This window comes from Mirounga angustirostris, unplaced genomic scaffold (assembly GCF_029215605.1).
Source record: "Mirounga angustirostris isolate CCGP_5_RB_7025 unplaced genomic scaffold, mMirAng1.0.hap1 SCAF_8, whole genome shotgun sequence".
Classification (NCBI taxonomy): Eukaryota; Metazoa; Chordata; class Mammalia; order Carnivora; family Phocidae; genus Mirounga; species Mirounga angustirostris.
In genome coordinates this window covers 30,928,641-30,948,115 of record NW_026991716.1, presented here as the reverse complement: position 1 = coordinate 30,948,115, position 19,475 = coordinate 30,928,641, and the positions used below count along the sequence as shown (strand labels likewise).

Here is a 19,475-nt window from a genome sequence, read left to right as displayed (position 1 = left end):
AACCCTTCCAATACTGCCTTCTTTCATGTTTGATTTTTTTCTAGTGTACCTTTTTGATTTCCTCTTCATTTCCTTTTCTGTATATTTTCTACTTGTTTTCTTAATGGTTACCATAAGGATTACAATTAACATCCTAAGATTAATAGCTAATTTTTCATGAGACCCCATGAAGGCCAGAAACAAATAGGATGATATGTTTAAAGTATGGCTAGGGTGCTCACTTCAGCAGCACATATATGAAAATTGGAACAATACAGAGATTAGCCTGGCCCCTGCATGAGGATGACATGCAAATTCATGAAGCATTCCATATTTTTCAAGCTACGCTTACAAAAAAATCAACTAAAATGGGGGCACCTGGGTGGCACAGTCATTAAGCATCTGCCTTTGGCTCGGGTCATGATCCCGGGGTCCTGGGATCAAGCCCTGTGTCAGGTCCCTGCTCTGCAGGAAGCCTGCTTCTCCCTCTCCCACTCCCCCTGCTTGTGTTCCCTTTCTCGCTGTCTCTCTCTCTCTGTCAAATAAATAAATAAAATCTTAAAAAAAAAAAATTAAAATAAAGTACTGACAGAAGAGGGGGGAGGGAACTGTCAACCAAGAATTCTATATCCAGAAAAACTATCCTTCAAAATTAAGAAGTTCCTAGATAAACAAAAACTAATGGGATTAGTTGCTAGTAGACCTGCCCTACAAGAAATGTTAGAGGGAGTCCATCAGAGTGAAACAAAAGGGCACTAGATGATAACTCAAAGCCACATAAAGAAATAAAGATCACTGGTAAAGTAACTACACAGAAAAAATTTTAAAGAGTAGTAGTATTTTATTTTTGGTATATAACTCCTCTTTTTGTTTCTTATATGATTTAAAAGATGCATAAAACAATAATCATAAATCTATGTTCACATGTACACAATGTATAAAGATGAATTTGTAACAGTAACAACATAAAGGGGGTATGGAATTGGATAGGAGGCATTAATGTATGCTATTAAAACTAAGATGGTATCAATTCAAACTAGATTCATATAAATATAAATATAAAAGTGCACTTAGGTAATTTGTGTTTTTCCATGTGTTCTCCATTTCAACTAAGTTGTTGAATTTATTGGCATAAAGTTGTCTCTAATATCCCCTTATTATAAAAATCTGTTGTGATGTCACCTCTCTCATTCCTGATATTGGTGATTTTTATTTTTTATTTTTCCTGATCATTCAGGTTTATCTCTTTTGTTGATCTTAAGCAACTTTTGGTTTTGTTGATTTTTCTTTATTTTTCTGTTTTCTATTTCAAAGATTTCTGCATTGATCTTTGTTATTTTCTTCTGCATACTTTGGTTTCAGGTGGAAGCTGAGGTCATCGACATGAACTTTTTTTTTTAAAGGCAGTTAGTGCCATAAATTTCTCTAATAGAGATGCCCCACAAATTCTATGTTGTGTTTTCATTTTCATCAGTTCAAAATACATCCTAATTATTATTTTTTAAATATTTTTTAAATTTTATTTTTAAGTAATCTCTACAAACAACATGGGGCTCGAACTTACAACCCTGAGATCAAGAGTCACATGCTCTACCTACTGAGCCAGCCAGGCATCCCCCTAATTATTATTATTTTTTAAAGATTTTATTTATTTATTCATGAGAGACAGAGAGAGAGAGAGAGAGGCAGAGGGAGAAGCAGGCTCCCAAGGAGCAGGGAGCCCAATGCGGGACTCGATCCCAGGACCCTGGGATCATGACCTGAGCTGAAGGCAGACGCTCAACCATCTGAGCCACCCAGGCGCCCCCCCCTAATTATTTTTTGATCTAGAGGTGTGTTACTCATTTTCCAAACATTTGAGGATTTTCCAAGGATCTTTCTGTTACTGGTTTCTTTTTTCTTCCTCTTTTTTTGAGAGAGAGACTGATGGTGGGGAGGGGCAGAGGGAGAGAGAGAATCTTAAGCAGACTCCACACTTAGCTCAAGCCCAATGCAGGGTTCGATCTCATGACCCGAGCTGAAATTAAAAGTCGGACGCTTAACCGACTGAGCCACCCAGGCACTCCAGAATCTTACAATAATATATTTCCATTTCTTGTCTAGCCTTTACACTATTGACATAATACATTTTACTTTTACATATGTTAACTTGAGTCCTTTTAAACTTGAGACCTGTTTTATGGTCCAGAATATGGGCTATTTTGGTAAATGTTCTCAGTGCACAAACCCGCAGTACATTATCATTTTTTTAACCACAATTATTTTGTTAAAAGATGTAACTAATAAGAAAAAAAAGTATATACTTAGGTAGTTACCATTGCCAGAGCTCTTCATTCCTTTGGGATTGAAGGATAGGTCCATATTTTTACTTGGTACCATTTTCTTTTTGCCTGAAGAAATTCCTTTAACATTTTTTGTAGTGCAAGTCTGCTAGTGATGAATTCTTTCAGTTTTTATATATCTGAAGATGTCTTTATTTCACCTTTGTTTTTGAAAGATATTTTTTATGAAGTTTTCATTTGAATTCCAGTATAGTTAACATACAGTGTTATGTTAGTTTCAGGTGTACAATATAGTGATTCAACACTTCCATACATCACCCAGTGCGCATCATGACAAGTGCACTCCTTAATCCCCAGCACCTGTTTCACCCATCCCCCCCGCCTACCTCCCCTCTGGTAACAACCTGTTTGTTCTCTATAGTTAAGAGTCTGTTTCTTGCCTTCTCTCTCTCTCTGAGTCTTTTTTCCTTTGCCCATTTTTTTTTTGTTTCTCAAATTCCACATGAGTGAAACATTGTATTTGTCTTTCTCTGACTTACTTTGCTTAGCATTATAGTCTCTAGCTCCATCCATGTTGTTGCAAATGGCAAGATTTCATCCTTTTTTATGGCTGAAAAATACTCCATTGTATATTTATACCACATCTTCTTTATCCATTCATCTATCAGTGGACCCTTGGGCTGCTTCCATAATTTGGCTATTGTATGTTTTTGAAAGATAGTTTTGCCTAATGTTCTACATTGGGAGGTTTTCTTTCAATACTTTAAAGATATTATTTCACTGTCTTCTTACACGGGTTGTTTGGGGTGAAAATCTGACGTCATTCTTTTTTTTTTTTTTTTTAAGATTTTATTTATTTATTTGACAGAGAAAGAGCACAAGTAGGCAGAGTGGCAGGCAGAGGGAGAGGGAGAAGCAAGCTCTCTGCCGAGCAGGTAGCCGAACGTGGGGCTTGATCCCAGGACCCCAGGATCATGACCTGGGCCGAAGGCAGCTGCTTAACCAACTGAGCCACCCAGGCGCCCCAATCTGATGTCATTCTTAACTTTGTTCCTCTGTACCTTACATCTTTTAAGATTTCCTCTTTATTACTCATTTTAAGCAATTTGATTATAATGTGCCTTCATATAGTTTTTTTTTCCATGTTTCTTGTGCTTGGGGTTTATTGTGTTTCCTGGATCTGTGGGTTTATAGTCTTCATTACGTTTGGAAAACTTTCAGTCACTATTTTTTCAAATATTTTTGTCCCCTCTTCTTTTTCTTCTGGGTCTCTAATTACCCATATATTAGGCCATTTGAAATTGTCCCACAATTCACTGGTGCTCTTGTAATTTTTTTTTTGTTTCTTTCATTTTGGATAACTTCTATTCAAATGCCTTCATGTTCACATATCTTTTTTTCTGCAGTATCTAATCTGCCATTAATCTCATCCAGTGTATTTTTCATCTTGGACATTGTAGATTTCATGTCAGAAATTCAATTTGAGGCTTTTTTATACCTTCCTTGTCTCTCAACTTTTTGAACATAAGGAATACAATTATAACTGTTTTAATGTCCTCCTTAGGCCCTACATCTTTCAGTTCTGGGTCAGTTTCAGTTGATTAGAGACTGTGTTTTCCTGCCTCTTTGCATGTCTAAGTATTTATGGATCCATTTTTTTAACGGGTGCCACACATTATGAATGTTACCTTATTGAGGGCTGGATAGCTGCATTCCTATAAATCTTGAGCTTTGTTCTGTAATGAATTTACATTACTTGTCAATAATGTGATCTTCCTAAGTGTTGCTTTTATGATTTGTTAGTTAGGTCCAGAGCAGCGGGACACAAAGATGAGCAAGGCATTAGTGAAAGTGCATACATAAGCCCAGGCACTAACCAAAACCACAGGGCAAGGGGACAGTCAAAACTTGATCAGGGTGGGGGCGCCTGGGTGGCTCAGATGGTTAAGCGTCTGCCTTCGGCTCGGGTCATGATCCCAGGGTCCTGGGATCGAGCCCCGCATCTGGCTCCCTGCTCCGCGGGAGGCCTGCTTCTCCCTCTCCCACTCGCCCTGCTTGTGTTCCCTCTCTCGCTGTGTCTCTCTCTGTTAAATAAACAAATAAAATCTTAAAAAAAAAAAACTTGATCAGGGTGGCAGAGTGCAGCCTCAGCTCTGCCCTGTGTCTCCCCTTCCTGAGGTTGCAGCAGCATGAAGAGAGCAGGGAGGGTTGGAGTATTCCCTGGCTAGGCCTGGGGTACCCTCATGGGATCTGAAACCTTATCCCAGGAGCAAACCAGCTTCAAACACAGACATGGAACAGATGCTGGCACAGGGCTGTCCAGGAAGAGGGCCCACCTGTCATTCCCTTATCCTTCACCCTTGTTGATCACACCAAGGCCCCGGGAAGTCATCACACTGCTCAGGGCCTCAGCTTACTCATCTGTAAATTGGGGTCACCCCACCTGACCTGCCTAGCTCAGAATGGTGTTCTGTCCCGGGATTAAGGGAGGTAAAAACATGCTGAGTTTCTGACACTGAGACCCCAGTCCTGTCTACGCACTGGCTTAGCCAGTTGACCACTAAGCCCACTCCTACAGGGCCCTCAAGATATGTGGTCAGAAGCTGTGAGGATGAGGACAGAGGTTGGATGTGTGGGCAGCCAAGGCGATCTGGATTCTAAAACCTATCATTTGATCCTAACCTGCTTGCAAGGCAGGCTCCACCGGGGAAGGTGGCCTCCTCCCTCTGCCCTCAGCTCTGATAGAAGCCTGGGATGAGGGGCGCCTGGGTGGCTCAGTTGTTGGGCGTCTGCCTTCGGCCCGGGTCATGATCCCGGGGTCCTGGGATCGAGCCCCGCATCGGGCTCCCTGCTGGGCGGGAGGCCTGCTTCTCCCTCTCCCACTCTCCTTGCTTATGTTCCTGCTCTTGCTGTCTGTCAAATGAGTAAAATCTTAAAAAAAAAAAAAAAAAAAAGCAGCAGCAGCGGCCTGGGATGAGTGGTCTCCTTACTCTTCAGACTCAAAAGCCTGAGAATACCAGGAATCCACCCGGAGCCTCCAGACCCGGGCATTTCTGTCATTCCTTTCCCCTTATCTCTGATTTCCTACCAGTCAGATGATGGTGTCTGAAGGCAAGAGGCCAGAGTTCCCAACTGCCCTCTGGTTCTAGGTTGGGTCATCTCTGCATCAGACCTGCCCCAATCCAACCTCTGGAAGGGCCTGAGGAAACAGGCCAGACCAGACCAAGTGGCTCAACCATGTCCGGGCCACTGGCTGTCTTTGGCAAGAATAAGGTGATACAGATTAGCCCCGTATCTCCAGTAGCACCCAAGGACCCTGGAGAGCCTCAGCCTGGTTCAGCTCCCACAACTTTTATGTTCTTGGGTGGCTTCCATCACCTGCCAGTCTGGAGTTTTCCTAACCGTGTGTGATTTGGAGGGAGAGGTGGCAAGATCTGGGTACAAAGCTACACACACGTATTTGAGGTAACTGTAGATTCACATGCAGTTGTAAGAAATAATAGACATCCCTTGCACGCTTTGCCTAGCTTCTCGCAATGCTAACTTTTGCACAACTATAGCAGAATATCACAACCAGGATGCTGACATTGGTAAAATCCATCGATCCATCTTCAGTGTGCCGCTGTAATGACGAGACCTCGAAAGCTTTCGAATTTACCTACTTCTCAAGTTGCTTGTGGCCCAGGGGGACTGCACCCCGCGACACCATCTGTGCCCCCGGGAACCGGACGGAGGTTAGCGGGGGCTTTAACAGGGCGTGGTGTGTGCCAGACTCCTTATCCACGTCATCGCTTAATCCTCACAAGAGCCTGTTTCAGACTGAGGCGCAGAGAAGGGTGGAGGGTAAGTGGGTCCCAGGCCGCATGGCTGAGCAGAGGCGAACCCAGGCCTGCCTACTCTAGCTACCCTTAGAGCATAGCCCAGAGGGCCGCTGGGGCCCTAGGAAGCTTGGATGGCTCCGCAAACACTAGTGGAGTCCTTGGGGGCCCCGGGCAGGGTCCCGGTGGCGGGGAGAGCAGCCAGGCGCCGCACGCCCGGACTAAACTTCGGGGCGTGGCTTGGCCCTACACCTGGGCTCCACCCCGGAGCACGAGGAAGCCCGACGGCCCGCCGCAGCCTGCAACGGGAGCTCCCCGGCGCGAGCCCTCAGCGGGGGTCCGCCCCGGGGGACGCCGGGAAGCCGCCCCGGCCCCGCCCCGCCCTTCCCCGCGCGCTCTCCTCCCCCCGCTGCGCAGCGCTCGCCTGCCCCCTGCTGCCGCGGGGTGGACCCTGCAACCTGGGCCCTCCCCGCCTCCGCACGGCGCACCCCCCACCTCCGGATTGGCGGCTCCAGAAGTCTCCGGGCCGTCCGCCTTCCGCCACCGGATTGGCTGCGTCCCGGGACTGAGGCCCCGCCCATTTCCCCGGGTCCTTTGATCACGCGCCTGCCGACTCTTCCGGGGCCTGGGAGCCAAGCGAGGGCGTTCCTGTCCGGGCTGCAGCGGCGGGAGGTAAGGCATGATCGGGTTGGATGGGCTACAGAGCGCCGGTACGGGTCCACGTCTTGGGGTGCCGGGATTCCAGGATGCCCGGGCCCTCTGCGCAGCCCCCAGACCTCCCTCCCCCGGCCTGAGCCGCCCAGCGCCGTGGGAACTACCTCCCACTCGCCGATGCTGCTCCGCATCCTAGGAGCGGCCCGACACCCGCCCCACCTCGGCAGGTCCCCTCGACCATGGGACGGTGTGCATGCGACTGGGCAAGCTCGGTGCTTCCGCGGACACCGGGACAGGTAGTTCATACCTTGCCCTCCAATGGAGACCCAAGCGAAGCGGGGTCGGGGACCTTGGGGTCTGTGTACAGGAGCCCATCGACAGTCTTGCATCCGTCGATGGGAGCTGACCCTCTCACCTCCGCCTGTCAGCCCAGGCTAAGAGGGGAGGGACATGGGCGGAGCCCCGGGTGCGGACCAGAGGGAGGTGACATCACCTCGCAGATACAATCCAGCCCTGCCCACTTGTGTCCACCCTGGCACGAGACCAATGGGGGAGAGGCTGTCCCGGCTCTGTCTGCAGTAACACCAGGGACAAGGAGGGCACAGGGAAGGCCTATAGCCTAAAGTGTGGGGATTGGACCAGGACTGAGGCAGGCTCCTTCAGATGCTCCTACCTCACCCCCTGGGCCCCACAGTGCAGGACCCTCATATTTTTGTCAGATCTCCCCCTTTTGCTCCGCTGGATAGGTGCTGGTGGCCCAGTGTCCTAAGGGTGGGAATAGGAGCTGGGAACGTGTAGCTAAACTTTTCCCAGTTGCCATGTGCAAATGTTTGGCCAGCACCTGAGCCGGGCCCCACCCTGATTTGGGGATAGGAGCCGGGCAGGACTCGGGGCCTCCCCTTGGTGCCCTCTACACCCAGATTTCCCTGGAGTCACTGGAGGGTTAAACCTGGCACATTGACCTGGAGGATCCCTCGTCCCAGGGCCTGACCTAAGTTTTGATACACCACCAGCTCTTGGGGAGGGATCCAGAGCTTGGACGTCACCCTGGGTGAAATAGATAACCTCCCTTTCTCCTCCCCAGGGAGCCCAGTGGAGGCGCCCTCCCGAAGCACTACTGCCCATGCTGACCCCCTGGCCCAGCGGCCGCCGATGTCATGAGTAACACCACAGTGCCCAACGCCCCTCAGGCCAACAGCGACTCCATGGTGGGCTATGTGCTCGGCCCTTTCTTCCTCATCACCCTGGTTGGGGTGGTGGTGGCTGTGGTAAGGAGCCTCCACATACACACATACGCACCCACACCTCTGCTGGGGCAGGGCGGGGGGGGGGGTGTCTCAGCTGTCCTGCTGTGAGGGGTGAAGGGGGTAGAGGTGGGTCTCCTGTGGGCCATCCTGGGCTCAGCAGCCTCCACAGCGCCGTGTCTCTGTTACAGGTAATGTATGTCCAGAAGAAAAAGCGGTGAGTGTCCCTGTCCCCAGCGTTACCTCCCCTGCATTCGGCTTACCATTCTTCCCATAGGATCAGGTTCTCCACATCCACGGTTGAGATGCCCCTCGGCTTTCTCTACACCCCACTGTTAGGTTTTCCTGCCCAAACTGGGCTTACCCACCAAAGAGGGACCCCATCTAGAACTGGGCACGGATTCTCAGAATCCTAGTGTGCCCCCAGAGGCACCTGCTGGAAGTGCCCCTGCCTTGGAGAGTAGAGACAGGGCAGTCAGGTGTTGGGAGTGGGCAGCCCCTGGGCTGAGCGCCCTCCCCTGCTCCCCAGGGCGGACCGGCTTCGCCATCACCTGCTCCCCATGTACAGCTACGACCCCGCTGAGGAGCTGCATGAGGCTGAGCAGGAGCTGCTCTCTGATGTGGGAGACCCCAAGGTGAGCACTCTGGGGGCAGGGAGACTCAGAGGGCAGTCTGCTGCTGTCTTCTCATCCGTCCTCCCCCTGAAACCCAGAGCTCGGTTCTGCCCTCAGCCCTCCCCATTTGGGCCAGGGTTAGTGGGGTGCCCCCCCCGGGGGTGCTGCGGCCTCTGCCCTGGACCCCAGCCCTGTGGCACCGTTTCCTCCCCCACAGGTGGTACATGGCTGGCAGAGTGGCTACCAGCACAAGCGGATGCCCCTGCTGGATGTCAAGACCTGACCTGACCCCCTGCCCTGCTCTCCAGAACCATGGGGTCTTGGGAGTGCCCGGGGCCTGCGGCTTCCTTCCCCACTTGCACTCACCCAGCTCCCCCTGCTGGGAACTGGGTCTCCTCTCCTCCCATCCAGCCCCAGCATCTCGCCACCCCCCCCCCCCCCCCCCGCCCCGCCAGGCCTTCAGTCTTTGGTGGGCTGAGCCTCCCACCAGCTCCCCCGGGCTAATGAAGTTTTTCCTGCCCAGTTGGGTGGTTGGAGACATTTTCCTGGGCACCACCTTTCTCTTGAGCCTTCCCCAACCTGGCTTTGGATTTGTTTCCATGGTGACAGGGCCTAATGTATAGTATTCAGTATATATATTTTGTAAATAAACTGTTTTGTGGCTAGGGTGTGGTTGCTTTTTTCAAAAGAGGCTTAAGTTACCTTCCCTGGAGCTAATGCTTTTCCTCCCCCCTCCCCCAGCCTGAAGAGCTGGACAGAGCCCACAGGAGAATCACCCCCACCAACTAGGTCCTTGGCTTCCACCCTTACCTAACCCCAGGGACCCACCATAGAAGGACTCCGGTCCAGAAAAGGTATTTTTTTTTATTCAAGTAACTGCAAATAGGAAACCAGATGGGGGGGCCCCAGGCTGGGACAAATAATGGCTCCCTCCTCCCCGGCAGAACAGGGGGGAGAAGGTGACCCTACACCCTCGACGGTCAATACAGGCCCCCCCCCACTCTGCTGCAGCATCCTAGGGGCAGGGCCCCACCTTCCCTGGGACTGGGGTGGTCGGTAACCCAGCCTGCTCTGCCCGGGCCCCTTCCCCTAAGAGCCTCTCAGAGGAGGGGAACGTGGGCAGAACAGGAGGCGGCAATGAGGATGAACATTTGGCGCTGGTCGCAGCAGCAATGACGGATGTCTAAGAATGGAAACATGGAACGAAAACAACGCAACTGTCCAGAGGTAGTTTGTGAACAGAGGAAAAGATGGAACCAGAACCTTGGGGGGTGGGGAGGAGCAGAAGGGTGGGAGTGGGCAAGGCTAGCTCCTTGTTATTAGTGCCCCATGTGAGGAAAGGGGAAACTGAGGCCTAGGGTGGAAGCGGATGGGGTTGGGCAGGGGCTCCAGCCCACCTGAGGAGGCCGCCGCAAGGAACCTGGGCCTCCTGGACCTCACCTGGAGAAAGGGGGACTGCATTTCCCTCACGGCAATAGATTCCGGGGGGGGAGGGGAGGTGGGCTGGAGCCCATTCAGAGTAGGGGGCTCAGACCCCTCCTGCCTTCCTTCCTGTGCCCAAAGGGGGCCGTCCGACCTAGAGCAAGGACCAGGCAAGGGAGGAGGGAAGGAAAGTGGGTGTGCGCCGCACCTCGGGAGACACAGGCCGCTCGGGGGGCCTCCTGGGGCCGAGCGCCGCCCCCCAGTGGCCATGCCTGCTGTTGCCAGTGCTGTGGAGCGGGGCAGATCAGAATGAGACGGGGCGCGGGCCCCTTTTAAGGCCAGGGGAGCCCTCCCAGGCCCCTTAGTGGGAAGCCAGAGAGAAGAACGGGGAAGCAGAAGGGACCCCCCCAAACCAAGAGCCCAGTCAGCAGCGTCCCCACCAGAGCATGGGGACGCAGAAGGGGCAGGGTGCGGCGAGGTGGGCAGTCAGTCGGCTTTGTCTGGAAGGGCTAGTGTGCGTGTGGGTGAGGGCTCGCTGAAAACCACGGGAAACTGCTCCCCACTCGGGCCTTGGGGCCCCGCAGCGGCTGGTGTGCTGTGTAGTGTGGTCGGAGGGCGCAGGTGGGTGGCGGCGGTGCGTGGGCCTGGGGGGGGCGGGGGGAGCGGAGCGGCGCTGTCCAGTCCCGGAGGGAAACTGCTCCTCGGCGGCGAAGGAGCGGGCGGCGCGGCGCGGTCACTGCTCCTCCTCGGAGGACTCCTGCGAGATGCCCTCTTCTTCCTCCTTCTCCTGTGAGGTGGGCAGGCCAGTCAGCACGGGGGGGCGGGGGCGGCCGGCCAGGGTGGCCCCCAGCACTCCCCGGGCTCCCTGGCTCTCCAGAAGGGGGATGAGTCAGGGCTGAGTGTGTGAGTGACTCAGCAACCTCCACGGCCCAGTTTCATTCATAAAAAAGGAAGAATTTAAAGGGAGGGAAAAAAACCCCACACACATGCTGCTCTCGCCCAGAGCCAGGCCCCCTCGGCCCCAGGACCTGTGGGGGGGGGGGGAACCTGCAGAGCTCGGAGCCTCACCGGACTGGGGCAAGTGAGGAAGTCACTGGCTTTCTGTAGAGGGGGAAGGGAGAGGTGGCGGGAAGGGGCAGCTGCAGGGTGCAGTGCAGGGGGACCAGGTGGCCTTGGCCCGCAGGGGCAGCACAGGGGCTGTGGAACGAGGCCAGGGCGGGGACGAAGGGGAAGTGTGTGCCGCCGGGGCTCACTCACTGGGCGGGAATGTCCGCACACCACACGGGCCTGCGGCCCCCGTGCCAGGCACAAACTCCAAAACAACTCGCTTCCTGTTACTCACTCCTGGGGCCCTGCCAGCATCCCCTAACCCCCCTCCTCACCCTGGTGGTGGCTCAGCTCGAGGAATGAAGGCCTCAGGGAGTTCAGGGAACAGGTTGGGGGATAGAAAAGGGCCAGGAGAAACAAGGCTGGGGTGGCCTTTAACTTCAGCGTAGGCCCTAGAGGCAGCCTCCTGACTCAGCCCACCTTCCTGTTACCAGCTATTTGGGGGCTCAGAAACGGATGATGGGTCCCAGGTGAGGAGGTGCCTCCGTGTGGAATCACCTCTCAACTCCCACATGGCACTACCCACACCGCTCAGGGCCGAGCTCCTTTGCTGCCTCTTCCTCCCTACCCAAGATCATGGTGAGGACAGACCTCACCCTCTCTGCTCATGGAGCCTTCTTTCCTCATTTCAATTATGAGGGCGGGGGACGGAGACCAGATGGCCTCCAAGTCCCCCTAGAAGTTGAGTCTGTTCTAGGAGCAGAGGAAAGAGAAGGAGCCCCACCCTCTGCTAGGGCAGGGCAGGGGTCGAGTCTGGTTTGTACCTGGGACCCCTTACTTCTCATGGACACAGCCCTTTAAAAGCCCTGGGCTGGGTGCCAGCACACTGGGCCACACGCAGATCCCTTTCCCTCTCTAGACCTGGGGAGGGTGATGATGTCGCACTATTCCTGGCTCAGGTCAGACAGCCATCCTTCCCCGCTGAGCACACAGGACTCAGCATCACCCATTCTGAAACGCCCTCCCCAGCAAACCACGCCACCGCCGTCCCTTCACCTACCAGTTTTTTGGGTCTGCCCCTTGGTTTCCTCCCTGGAGTTGTGGTAGTTTTCTAGATGGCCAGAGAAAAGATCCACTAAGTCAAAAATGTCCCTGGGACAGTCTTCACCCAATGACCAGTGCCCCAGTGGGAAGGGGCAGACCTACCTACCTCTGCTCAGGGCAGCCTGGGACTCTCACCCCAGCAGGCCCACCCGACTCCAGCTGGTGATGACTGGCCAGCCACACTGCACCCCCCCCACATACACACACGCCCCCCACTCCCTCCTCCACCCATGACTCAGAGGATATGAGTCGTGTCTCAGAAAAAAATAAAATAAAAAACAAAACAACCTCTCTGAGAGGCTGCTGTCACTGGGAATCCAGCCTTCCCTGCTCATCCCCATTCCCTCGGGATCCAGGGGGACCCCGGAATGGAACATTCTCAGCGCAGGGACTGGTGGAACAGCCCCCCTTCCCTCTTCCCGATTCGCCCTTCTCTAGGCAAGGAGAGCTGCAGGACTGCTAACTTGATTTCCCCAGAAGTGAGGTTTCAGTCCTCACCCTGCCTTCCCCAATTAGCCAAGACCCACTGCCACCCATGTCAGGGAAGAGGGGGCGGGGGACAGAATCAGGACAGGCCAGTGCCCTCCCAGACCTGCCCCCAGCTGTGGCCATGGGCCGAGGGGCCATCCCCATCCTGTGTCCTCACCCGGGTCTTGGCAGCACCCTTGTTTTTGCTTCCCTTTGGTCGGCCCCGAGGTCTCTTAGGTGTTGGCACTTCGCTGGGTTCCTTCTGCAAAGATAGATGGGGTAACCAGGGACCCACAAATGCCACCTGTCCCACCCCTTTCAAAAGACACAGCTCTCTCCCTAACCCCAGCAAGACTGAAGTCAGCAAGCCAGCACCCTGACCCAGAAATCCACAGGAGCCATGGCAGGCAAGCCCTTGTGATTCAAGTTCTCACTGTGACCATCTTTTGCAAAGCCCCTCCCACACTTCCCTGTGACAACAAGAGGACAAGAAACCAGAAAAGGGAAAGGTGGCATGGGGGCAGAAAGACCCTGTTGGGCAGCTTGGCCACCGCTGGGCTCTAAGCTCTTGGGCATGACATGGGATGCTTGGGCCTCGGTTTCCTCAACTGTAAACGGTGACAAGACTTAGCTCACAGGCTATCAGGAGACTAAATGAAGGGTGTGGAAGTGTCCAGCACTGGGCCAAGACACTTGCCTACTCTCTGTGCGGGATGCCAAAGAGGAGAAAGGATACCCCGCCACACTAGAGGGAGGCCTCCAGCCTCTACCTGCAAACTAGACTCCCTCCAGGCCACCATGCCTCCCAGAGAAGGAATTACGCCTGGATGTCGGAAACCGAGATCTCTGCCGTGGTTGCCGCTAAAATTTTAATAAGCCTGACAGAATAAAAAGCTGCTGCATAATGCATAGAAGCTGGGCAGTAAAGGCATGTCAGCTACGGTTTCGGGGTGGCTGCCCAAGGGCTGTTTAGAACCATGGTCCAGTAACCCAACACCCCCTTCTCGGACACCCCTCTGTGGACCCCAGCTAACAGGCACGAGGGAGAGGCCGAGGGAACCAGACTAAGAGAATGACTTCCCTCCACACACCGTGGGCTCTGGAAGAGGCAGCTGAAGCCCACCACTCAGACTCCTCATGGCTCATGTCTCCCCGAAGTCAGTACAGACCGTGCACTCCATCCTACAGATGGGGAAGCCCGAGGCCCACCATGCCAAGAGCAAGGACTGACCTCAATTCCTGTCCTCTTCCCCGGGAAAGGGAAGTAAGCTGGGCCTCACCAGCCGCCGCCCCTCTGAGAGAATCCAAGATGTCCACCGCATGATAGGTGGCCCCCACAGCCTGACTGGCCAGGTTCCCTAGTGTGCCCCATGCCCCAGAGTGCCAGCTAACCTAACCCCATGGGACCACAGCGGGGGATGGCACCAGGGTTCGAGGATCACTCTCTCGCCAACTTGCCCACATTTTTAAGTTCTCGGGCTTCCATTTCCTTTTACAGAGCCGGAGCGGAGCCTGGCCCAGGGCCACACGAAGTGAGGACCCCGGACAGGTGCCGGCCCAGGAGCTTTCTGTTATGGTCCTGGGATTCGGAAATCCAGAAACTGACAGTTAAGTATTTAGAAATGTTTATGGTTAATGGACAGAGTAGTATGTGCAATGAGTCTAAGGATTAGAAACCGGAACTTATATGTATACGCGACTCATCTTTACCACGTTTTTATAAAGGCACTGGTCCATGACAGCCTGGAAGTAAAGGGTGGGTAGTTACCAGGGTGTGAGCCCCGGCCGTGTGACCACGAGGTCACTTCTGGCTTGGATGGTCTGGCATGGGCTCAGGGCTTCCAGCCCCCCGCTTCTCTCCTGGGGTCTCAGGAGCTGACCAGGGTCGGCATGTGCTGCGTGTGTTTGGGGGACACACACACATACACACACACAGCAACGATTCTGCAGCCCTCTGCTCGTTTTCACTTGCTGAGACACCTGGCACCTCCCTAACCCAAAGGGGTAAACCGAGGCAAAGGTTCGGACACCCACCTGACTCCCTACCAGCGCCGTCCCGGGACTCACCGGAGGCTGCTTGCGCGGCCTGCCCCGCCCCCGCTTCTCAGTGCCGTCCTTTTCCTGCTTGGAGGCCAAGGGCTGGCTGGACTTCGAGCTCGACTCGCTCATCTTCCCTTCTCTCTGGAGCAGGTGGAGGAGCGATGGCTGGGATGCTGGGAAGCAGGAGAAGTTGTTTTAAATGCAAGACCTTGCTTTGTCCACCTCTACCCTCTTCACCATTCCCACCGTCAAGGGGCACTGTGGGACCCTGCCTGCTCCTGGGGATACTTGAGATTCCTGCCCTGCTGAGGATCTGGGGATGGAGCAGGGTCTGCCCGGGCCCAGCATGCTGCTAAAGGGTGGGGCTGGGCCGTTGGCCCTAATCAGCTCCTTATCTCCTGCTCAGAAGGGTGCTTTGTTGTCCTGCCACCCCCACAGGGCACAGGCCCAAGAGGCAGAGCCAGCTCAGATGTGCTTCTGTGGGTGAGGCCACCTGGACAAAGGTATAGATGGGGGGGCCTCTCACTGCCCTGGGGCCCCTCACTGCCTCGGGGTCCCTCTCTCTAGTCAGCTGCCCTTTCCCTTAAGAGAAAACCCAGCCTGAGCAGCTCGCAGGCAACAAGGGAGGAAAGGTTAGCAGAGGGAATAAGCCCTGGACATCCGGCCGCCATGGGCACCAGCCCCCGGCCCATCTGGCCAACAGTGATGCCTATCCGCCATGGCCCAAGCCTCATGCCCAAATGCTACAGGGCCAACCTTGACGCTCCACACCAATGACCTGGCCCGGGTTGGTGCCCATCCCACCAGTTAGCTCTCCTCTCCGCTCTCTCCCTGGGGTAGAGCTTTGGGGATTCAAGGCTGGCAATAGTTTTGGGAAGGGGGAAGATGGTTGAAATTGTAGTGGAGGGAGGAAAACAAACCCAAAGCTGAAAGGTGGGTCTCCCCTTTCCCCTACCCCACCCACCACCTGGGGTCAAATGAGATCTTCCCCTTTAGTGCCTGCTTTCAGGAGGGACAGAATTTCTCCACTGAAATCCTTCTAACAGATGCTAGCTGCCCTCCCCTACCTGGCAGGGCTGGTCCTCAAAGCTTCTTGGTTCTTTTCTAGCATCTTCCCTCTTCTTAAAGGCTGTTTTGGGTTTAATCAGCCCCGCTAATTTTGAGTTTACCTAAAACCTCCCACTGCAAGGAGCACCTGGCACCCCATATTTGGGAGCCTCTTCCAGAAGCTTAAAAGACAGTGACGGTCTTCCCCCCACCCGGTCCAATCCCCCTTTGTCTTCCCAGTTGCAGAGCCACAAGACCTGAGAGACCCATGGCTCCACACCTCCCTGGTAACCAATCCCTGGTTGCTCTTGGGAAAGGGTGGGCCCAAGCGGCTTCACTTCTAAAAGACCTTCAATCTGTAAAATGGGGGTAAGGCTAAGACATCTCCCTCAACCACCTTTCCACACTGATGCCAAGGATCAAACCAGTTCATAGTGAAAATATGTCCACAACAGGAAGTCCTCACTCCAATCAAAATGAGAACTAGAACGTTCGAAAATGACTTTTCTTTCCCCTTTTCAGATTTTCAGACAATTTCCAATTTTAACTCAGCGAGAGGAAAAAAAAGTTTGTTTTTTGTTTTTTTTTTCCAAACTTGTGACTTTTGGAGGGCTCGAGGCCCCCAGCCTCAAGCATCAAGATTCTCCAGACGGCGAGACTTTGTCTGGTAACGATTCTATTTTACAATATTTCAGAGTTGAAGACCCTTTTGAACAAGGTGGTTGGTGATTTACCCTGCCCCGTCATTAGTGGCTCGGCCTGCTCTGTAATTACAGGCAGTGATTAGAATCTTCTATTACACCACAGGTTCCCGTTCAAACTAAACATCAAAATTAATCAGCCGAAATGAGTGCTGACCTCACATGAGGTCTGCTGAAGGCCCCCTCACAGAGGGGGTTCCAGCTGGGCCAAGCTAGCCCCTAATCCCAGAGAGCCTGGCCCAGCATGCCTGGGAATCCTGATGGGTCTCCGGGAAAGTTCTTGCATCATCTGGAGCTTCCCCCCACCTCTTACTACTGGGAACCCTTTAATTCACTCTCCGACCCCCCTTTCATCCAGGCCTCCAGGAACGGAGTGAAGGCCTGAGGCCCTCTCTGGTGAGACCAACAAATGCTTGTCTCTTCCACCTGTTTCTGAGTATCAGAGGCCTGGCTAGGCGAAGCCATGTTTAGGGCCCGACCTGAATCCTTGTTTGTAATAAGCCCTTCTGGGCCTCAAGCTTGTCCCCTCCGTACACCGTGCATGCAATGTGTATTCCTCAAATGCTTAGGGAGTCCACGAGAACGACCCTAGGAAATCATCATGGTGCTTCCTTGTTTTCCGGAAAAAAGTAGCCCAGAGAGGCCTGATAAGTTGCCCAAGGTCACACAGCAAGTTGGCGAGCAGGATAGCGTAAATTACTGGCGACCCCTCTAGCCCGCCACTTTCCTTAACCGCCGGGAGCCTGGTTAAGTGCCTGTCGCCCCCTGCTCCAGACCGGCCCCAGGGTGACTCTGCAAGTGTCTGCGCCGGGCCGTTGCAGGGCGGCCGGCGGGACTAGGGGCCAGAGCGCGCGGGGGGAGGGGCACGGGCTGCTCTTGCAGGCGCGGGAAACTGGTGCACCCCGACCGCATGCACCGCCACGCGGGTGCACCCGGCCCCACTTCCTGCCAGAGGGGGCACCCAAGCCCGCCTTGGGGCAGGAAACCTGGCGCGCGCGGGCGCGGGGTAGAGGAAGAAAGCCACCTCCCTCCGCGCCCTCCCCGCAAAATAAAGCCCCAGAAAAAAAAAAAATTGAAACGGGGAGTCAAAGGGACTAGTTCCAACAGAGCCCTGCAAAGCAGAGAAACCTGTTTGTGGGGGCGGAGGGCAGGCCCGGCCCTGGGGGCTGAAGAGGCGCGGGCCGGGCCAGAGGTGGGGTCGGGGTGAAGCCCCAAACCCAGGCCCGCGATTCGGCCTCATCTGCGTAGGGGGGACACCGGGAAAAAGGCCGAGCGGGAACAGGGCCGAATTGTGGGGTTCCTGCCCATCCCCCTCACTTCTAGAACTTCCCCAGGCTGGGGGGCGCCGGCCCCCCACTCGCCAGCTGCGCCGCAGCCTGTTCCTCTCCCCGCCGCCCCCCCCACAGCCCGGGCCCCTGCTCGGGCTCGGGCTGCGGCGGGAGCGGCGGCCGCGCGAGGTGCACCGGGCTCCGCCGGGTGCACAACTCGCGCTCGCCGCAGCCGCGCGCCCCCTCCCCCACCGCGCGCCTTTCCCGGGTCCCCGCCCCCCCGCAGGGCGCCCGCGGCGCGGGGGAAGGGGTGCGGGCGCCCTCCCCGCGCCGCCGGGCCCCGCCACCCGCCCCCGCGCCGCGCGGCCCTCCCCCGCCGGCGGCTCGCGCAGCCCCGGCCTGGGAATAAAGCCGGAGGCGCGCGCTGCAGCCCTGGGCGGCTTGCAGGAGGGGCGGCGTGCAGGCGGGGGCGCGGGCGCCCCCCTCCGCCGCCGCCGCCGCGGGCCCCGGGGACGACTCACCGCGAGCTCGGCCGCCGGCCTGCGGTGCGCGCTCCGGGCTGCCGGGAGCGACGGTGCTGGGCGCTGAGGACCGGCCTGGCTCCGCCGCCGCTGGTAGCAAATGCGGATCTGAAACCAGGAGAGAGAGCAGAGGCGCTCAGAGACCGCCGCCGCCGCGTGCTCGCCGCCCAGGCCCCCGCGGGGTATTTATCTGTCACATCCAGGCGGGGGGACAAAAATATTCACCCTCCCCCGAAGGATGGCGAGGGGCAGGAAGCTAGGCACGGCCCGTGCGCGGCCTCAAGAAATAAATAATTTAATTAAATGGTAGATATAAAAAAAAAGAAGCCACCGGAGGGGCCGCGAACTCACGCCTTCTTGGAGCCGCGCCAGCGCCAGAAATAGCCCGGGCTCGGAGTCCCAATTAGAGGAGCGCAGCCCCGGCTCAGGGGAGCTTAAAAAGAGCGACCCAGGGGCAGAGGGGACGGGCCCGCCCGCGCCAGCCGTGTCACTGTGGGGGCGGGGCCATGCAAATGAGCCCGGGGATTTAAAAGGGCGGCCGCCCGCCAGCCGCCGCCGCCGCGCGGGTGGGTGCTGACTACGGGGAGGGGCGTGCGGGACCGGGTGCCTGGGGGCGGGTGCGCGGGAGGCCTGGGCTGGGAACCCGAGGCGACGGCCCACTCCCCACTGTCCCGGGCCGGGAGACATGGGAAGGTGCACAGAGGGGGAGCACCGGGGAGCTTTTCGCGGAGGATGGGGAGGGGAGGATATCCTTACAGCCTGCAACGGAAGGGGGGGTCCCCGGGAGAGTCACCTCTAGGGGCCTTCCGGGCGTATGGGTTTGACGCCCGCGGAGCGCGTTGGATGTGGGCGGGCGTTCGTGCCTGCGGGGTCCGCGCGGGCGGGAGGGGGTGGAGAGAGAGGCGCCTGTGAGAATTCCGCGGCCTACCCGCCGCCCCCTGCGCCCAGCTAGGCGCCTCGTAGATTTCCCCTGGGCGGACAGGTGTCAGCATGTGCATTTCAGTGCCAGCCTGCGTGTGGCTGACTGGTGAAATACAAGTCTTGTGAAATTCAAACGTGAAACTTGTGAAATCCAGAGTTTTCGCTCACTAATGGCCGCGAGTGAGCCGTAGTCAAGGTGCAGCCTCCAAGCGAAACAAACGATTGGCTCGCTTGCAGGTAAACCTGAGGGTGGATTCATTCCTATAGGTGACCTGGATGGTGTCTTGGGAGATGCCTTCCCACTTTGTGCCCTGGCCCTCTTCGCTGTGACTTTTAAGAAAAATA

At 55.4% G+C, this 19,475-nt stretch overlaps 2 protein-coding genes and 1 non-coding gene across 6 annotated transcripts; 2 read left to right on the top strand and 1 right to left on the bottom strand.

Annotated features, from left to right (window-relative positions):
• Positions 1-213: 213 nt before the first annotated feature.
• LOC123838025 (U6 spliceosomal RNA) lies at positions 214-317 on the top strand. Its single transcript, XR_006789367.1, has one exon. It is a non-coding gene; the product is annotated as a U6 spliceosomal RNA (small nuclear RNA).
• Positions 318-5,802: 5,485 nt separating this feature from the next.
• On the top strand, positions 5,803-9,256 carry SMIM29 (small integral membrane protein 29). Of its 3 annotated transcripts, none has more exons than XM_045866728.3 (5): positions 5,803-6,751; positions 7,818-8,001; positions 8,169-8,194; positions 8,546-8,612; positions 8,809-9,256. In XM_045866728.3, the coding sequence occupies exons 2-5, from the start codon at positions 7,891-7,893 to the stop codon at positions 8,872-8,874; spliced, it is 270 nt and encodes an 89-aa protein (XP_045722684.1). In that variant the 5' UTR covers positions 5,803-6,751; positions 7,818-7,890; the 3' UTR covers positions 8,875-9,256. The 3 variants fall into 3 exon arrangements, with proteins under 3 accessions (XP_045722684.1, XP_045722681.1, XP_045722682.1); XM_045866725.3 differs by having other exon boundaries at positions 5,864-6,751; positions 8,507-8,612; XM_045866726.3 differs by having other exon boundaries at positions 6,739-7,029; positions 8,507-8,612.
• A 179-nt stretch (positions 9,257-9,435) lies between these two features.
• On the bottom strand, positions 9,436-18,718 carry HMGA1 (high mobility group AT-hook 1). Of its 2 annotated transcripts, none has more exons than XM_045866723.3 (6): positions 18,561-18,718; positions 18,210-18,317; positions 14,667-14,845; positions 12,811-12,894; positions 12,121-12,171; positions 9,436-10,800 (listed from the first exon to the last, which is right to left on the bottom strand). In XM_045866723.3, the coding sequence occupies exons 3-6, from the start codon at positions 14,799-14,801 to the stop codon at positions 10,747-10,749; spliced, it is 324 nt and encodes a 107-aa protein (XP_045722679.1). In that variant the 5' UTR covers positions 14,802-14,845; positions 18,210-18,317; positions 18,561-18,718; the 3' UTR covers positions 9,436-10,746. The 2 variants fall into 2 exon arrangements, with proteins under 2 accessions (XP_045722679.1, XP_045722680.1); XM_045866724.3 differs by having other exon boundaries at positions 14,700-14,845.
• Positions 18,719-19,475: the final 757 nt, after the last annotated feature.

Coding starts and splice junctions, on each gene's coding strand:
- SMIM29 (XM_045866725.3), top strand. CDS start 7,891: ATGAGTAACACCACAGTGCCCAACGCCCCTCAGGCCAACAGCGACTCC. Junction 8,195..8,506: donor TATGTCCAGAAGAAAAAGCG/GTGAGTGTCCCT, acceptor CCTGCTCCCCAG/GGCGGACCGGCTTCGCCATC. Junction 8,613..8,808: donor CTGATGTGGGAGACCCCAAG/GTGAGCACTCTG, acceptor CCTCCCCCACAG/GTGGTACATGGCTGGCAGAG.
- HMGA1 (XM_045866723.3), bottom strand. CDS start 14,801: ATGAGCGAGTCGAGCTCGAAGTCCAGCCAGCCCTTGGCCTCCAAGCAG. Junction 12,895..14,666: donor CGGCGCTGGTAGGGAGTCAG/GTGGGTGTCCGA, acceptor CTATCTTTGCAG/AAGGAACCCAGCGAAGTGCC. Junction 10,801..12,120: donor GGGGCAGACCCAAAAAACTG/GTAGGTGAAGGG, acceptor CCCACCTCACAG/GAGAAGGAGGAAGAAGAGGG.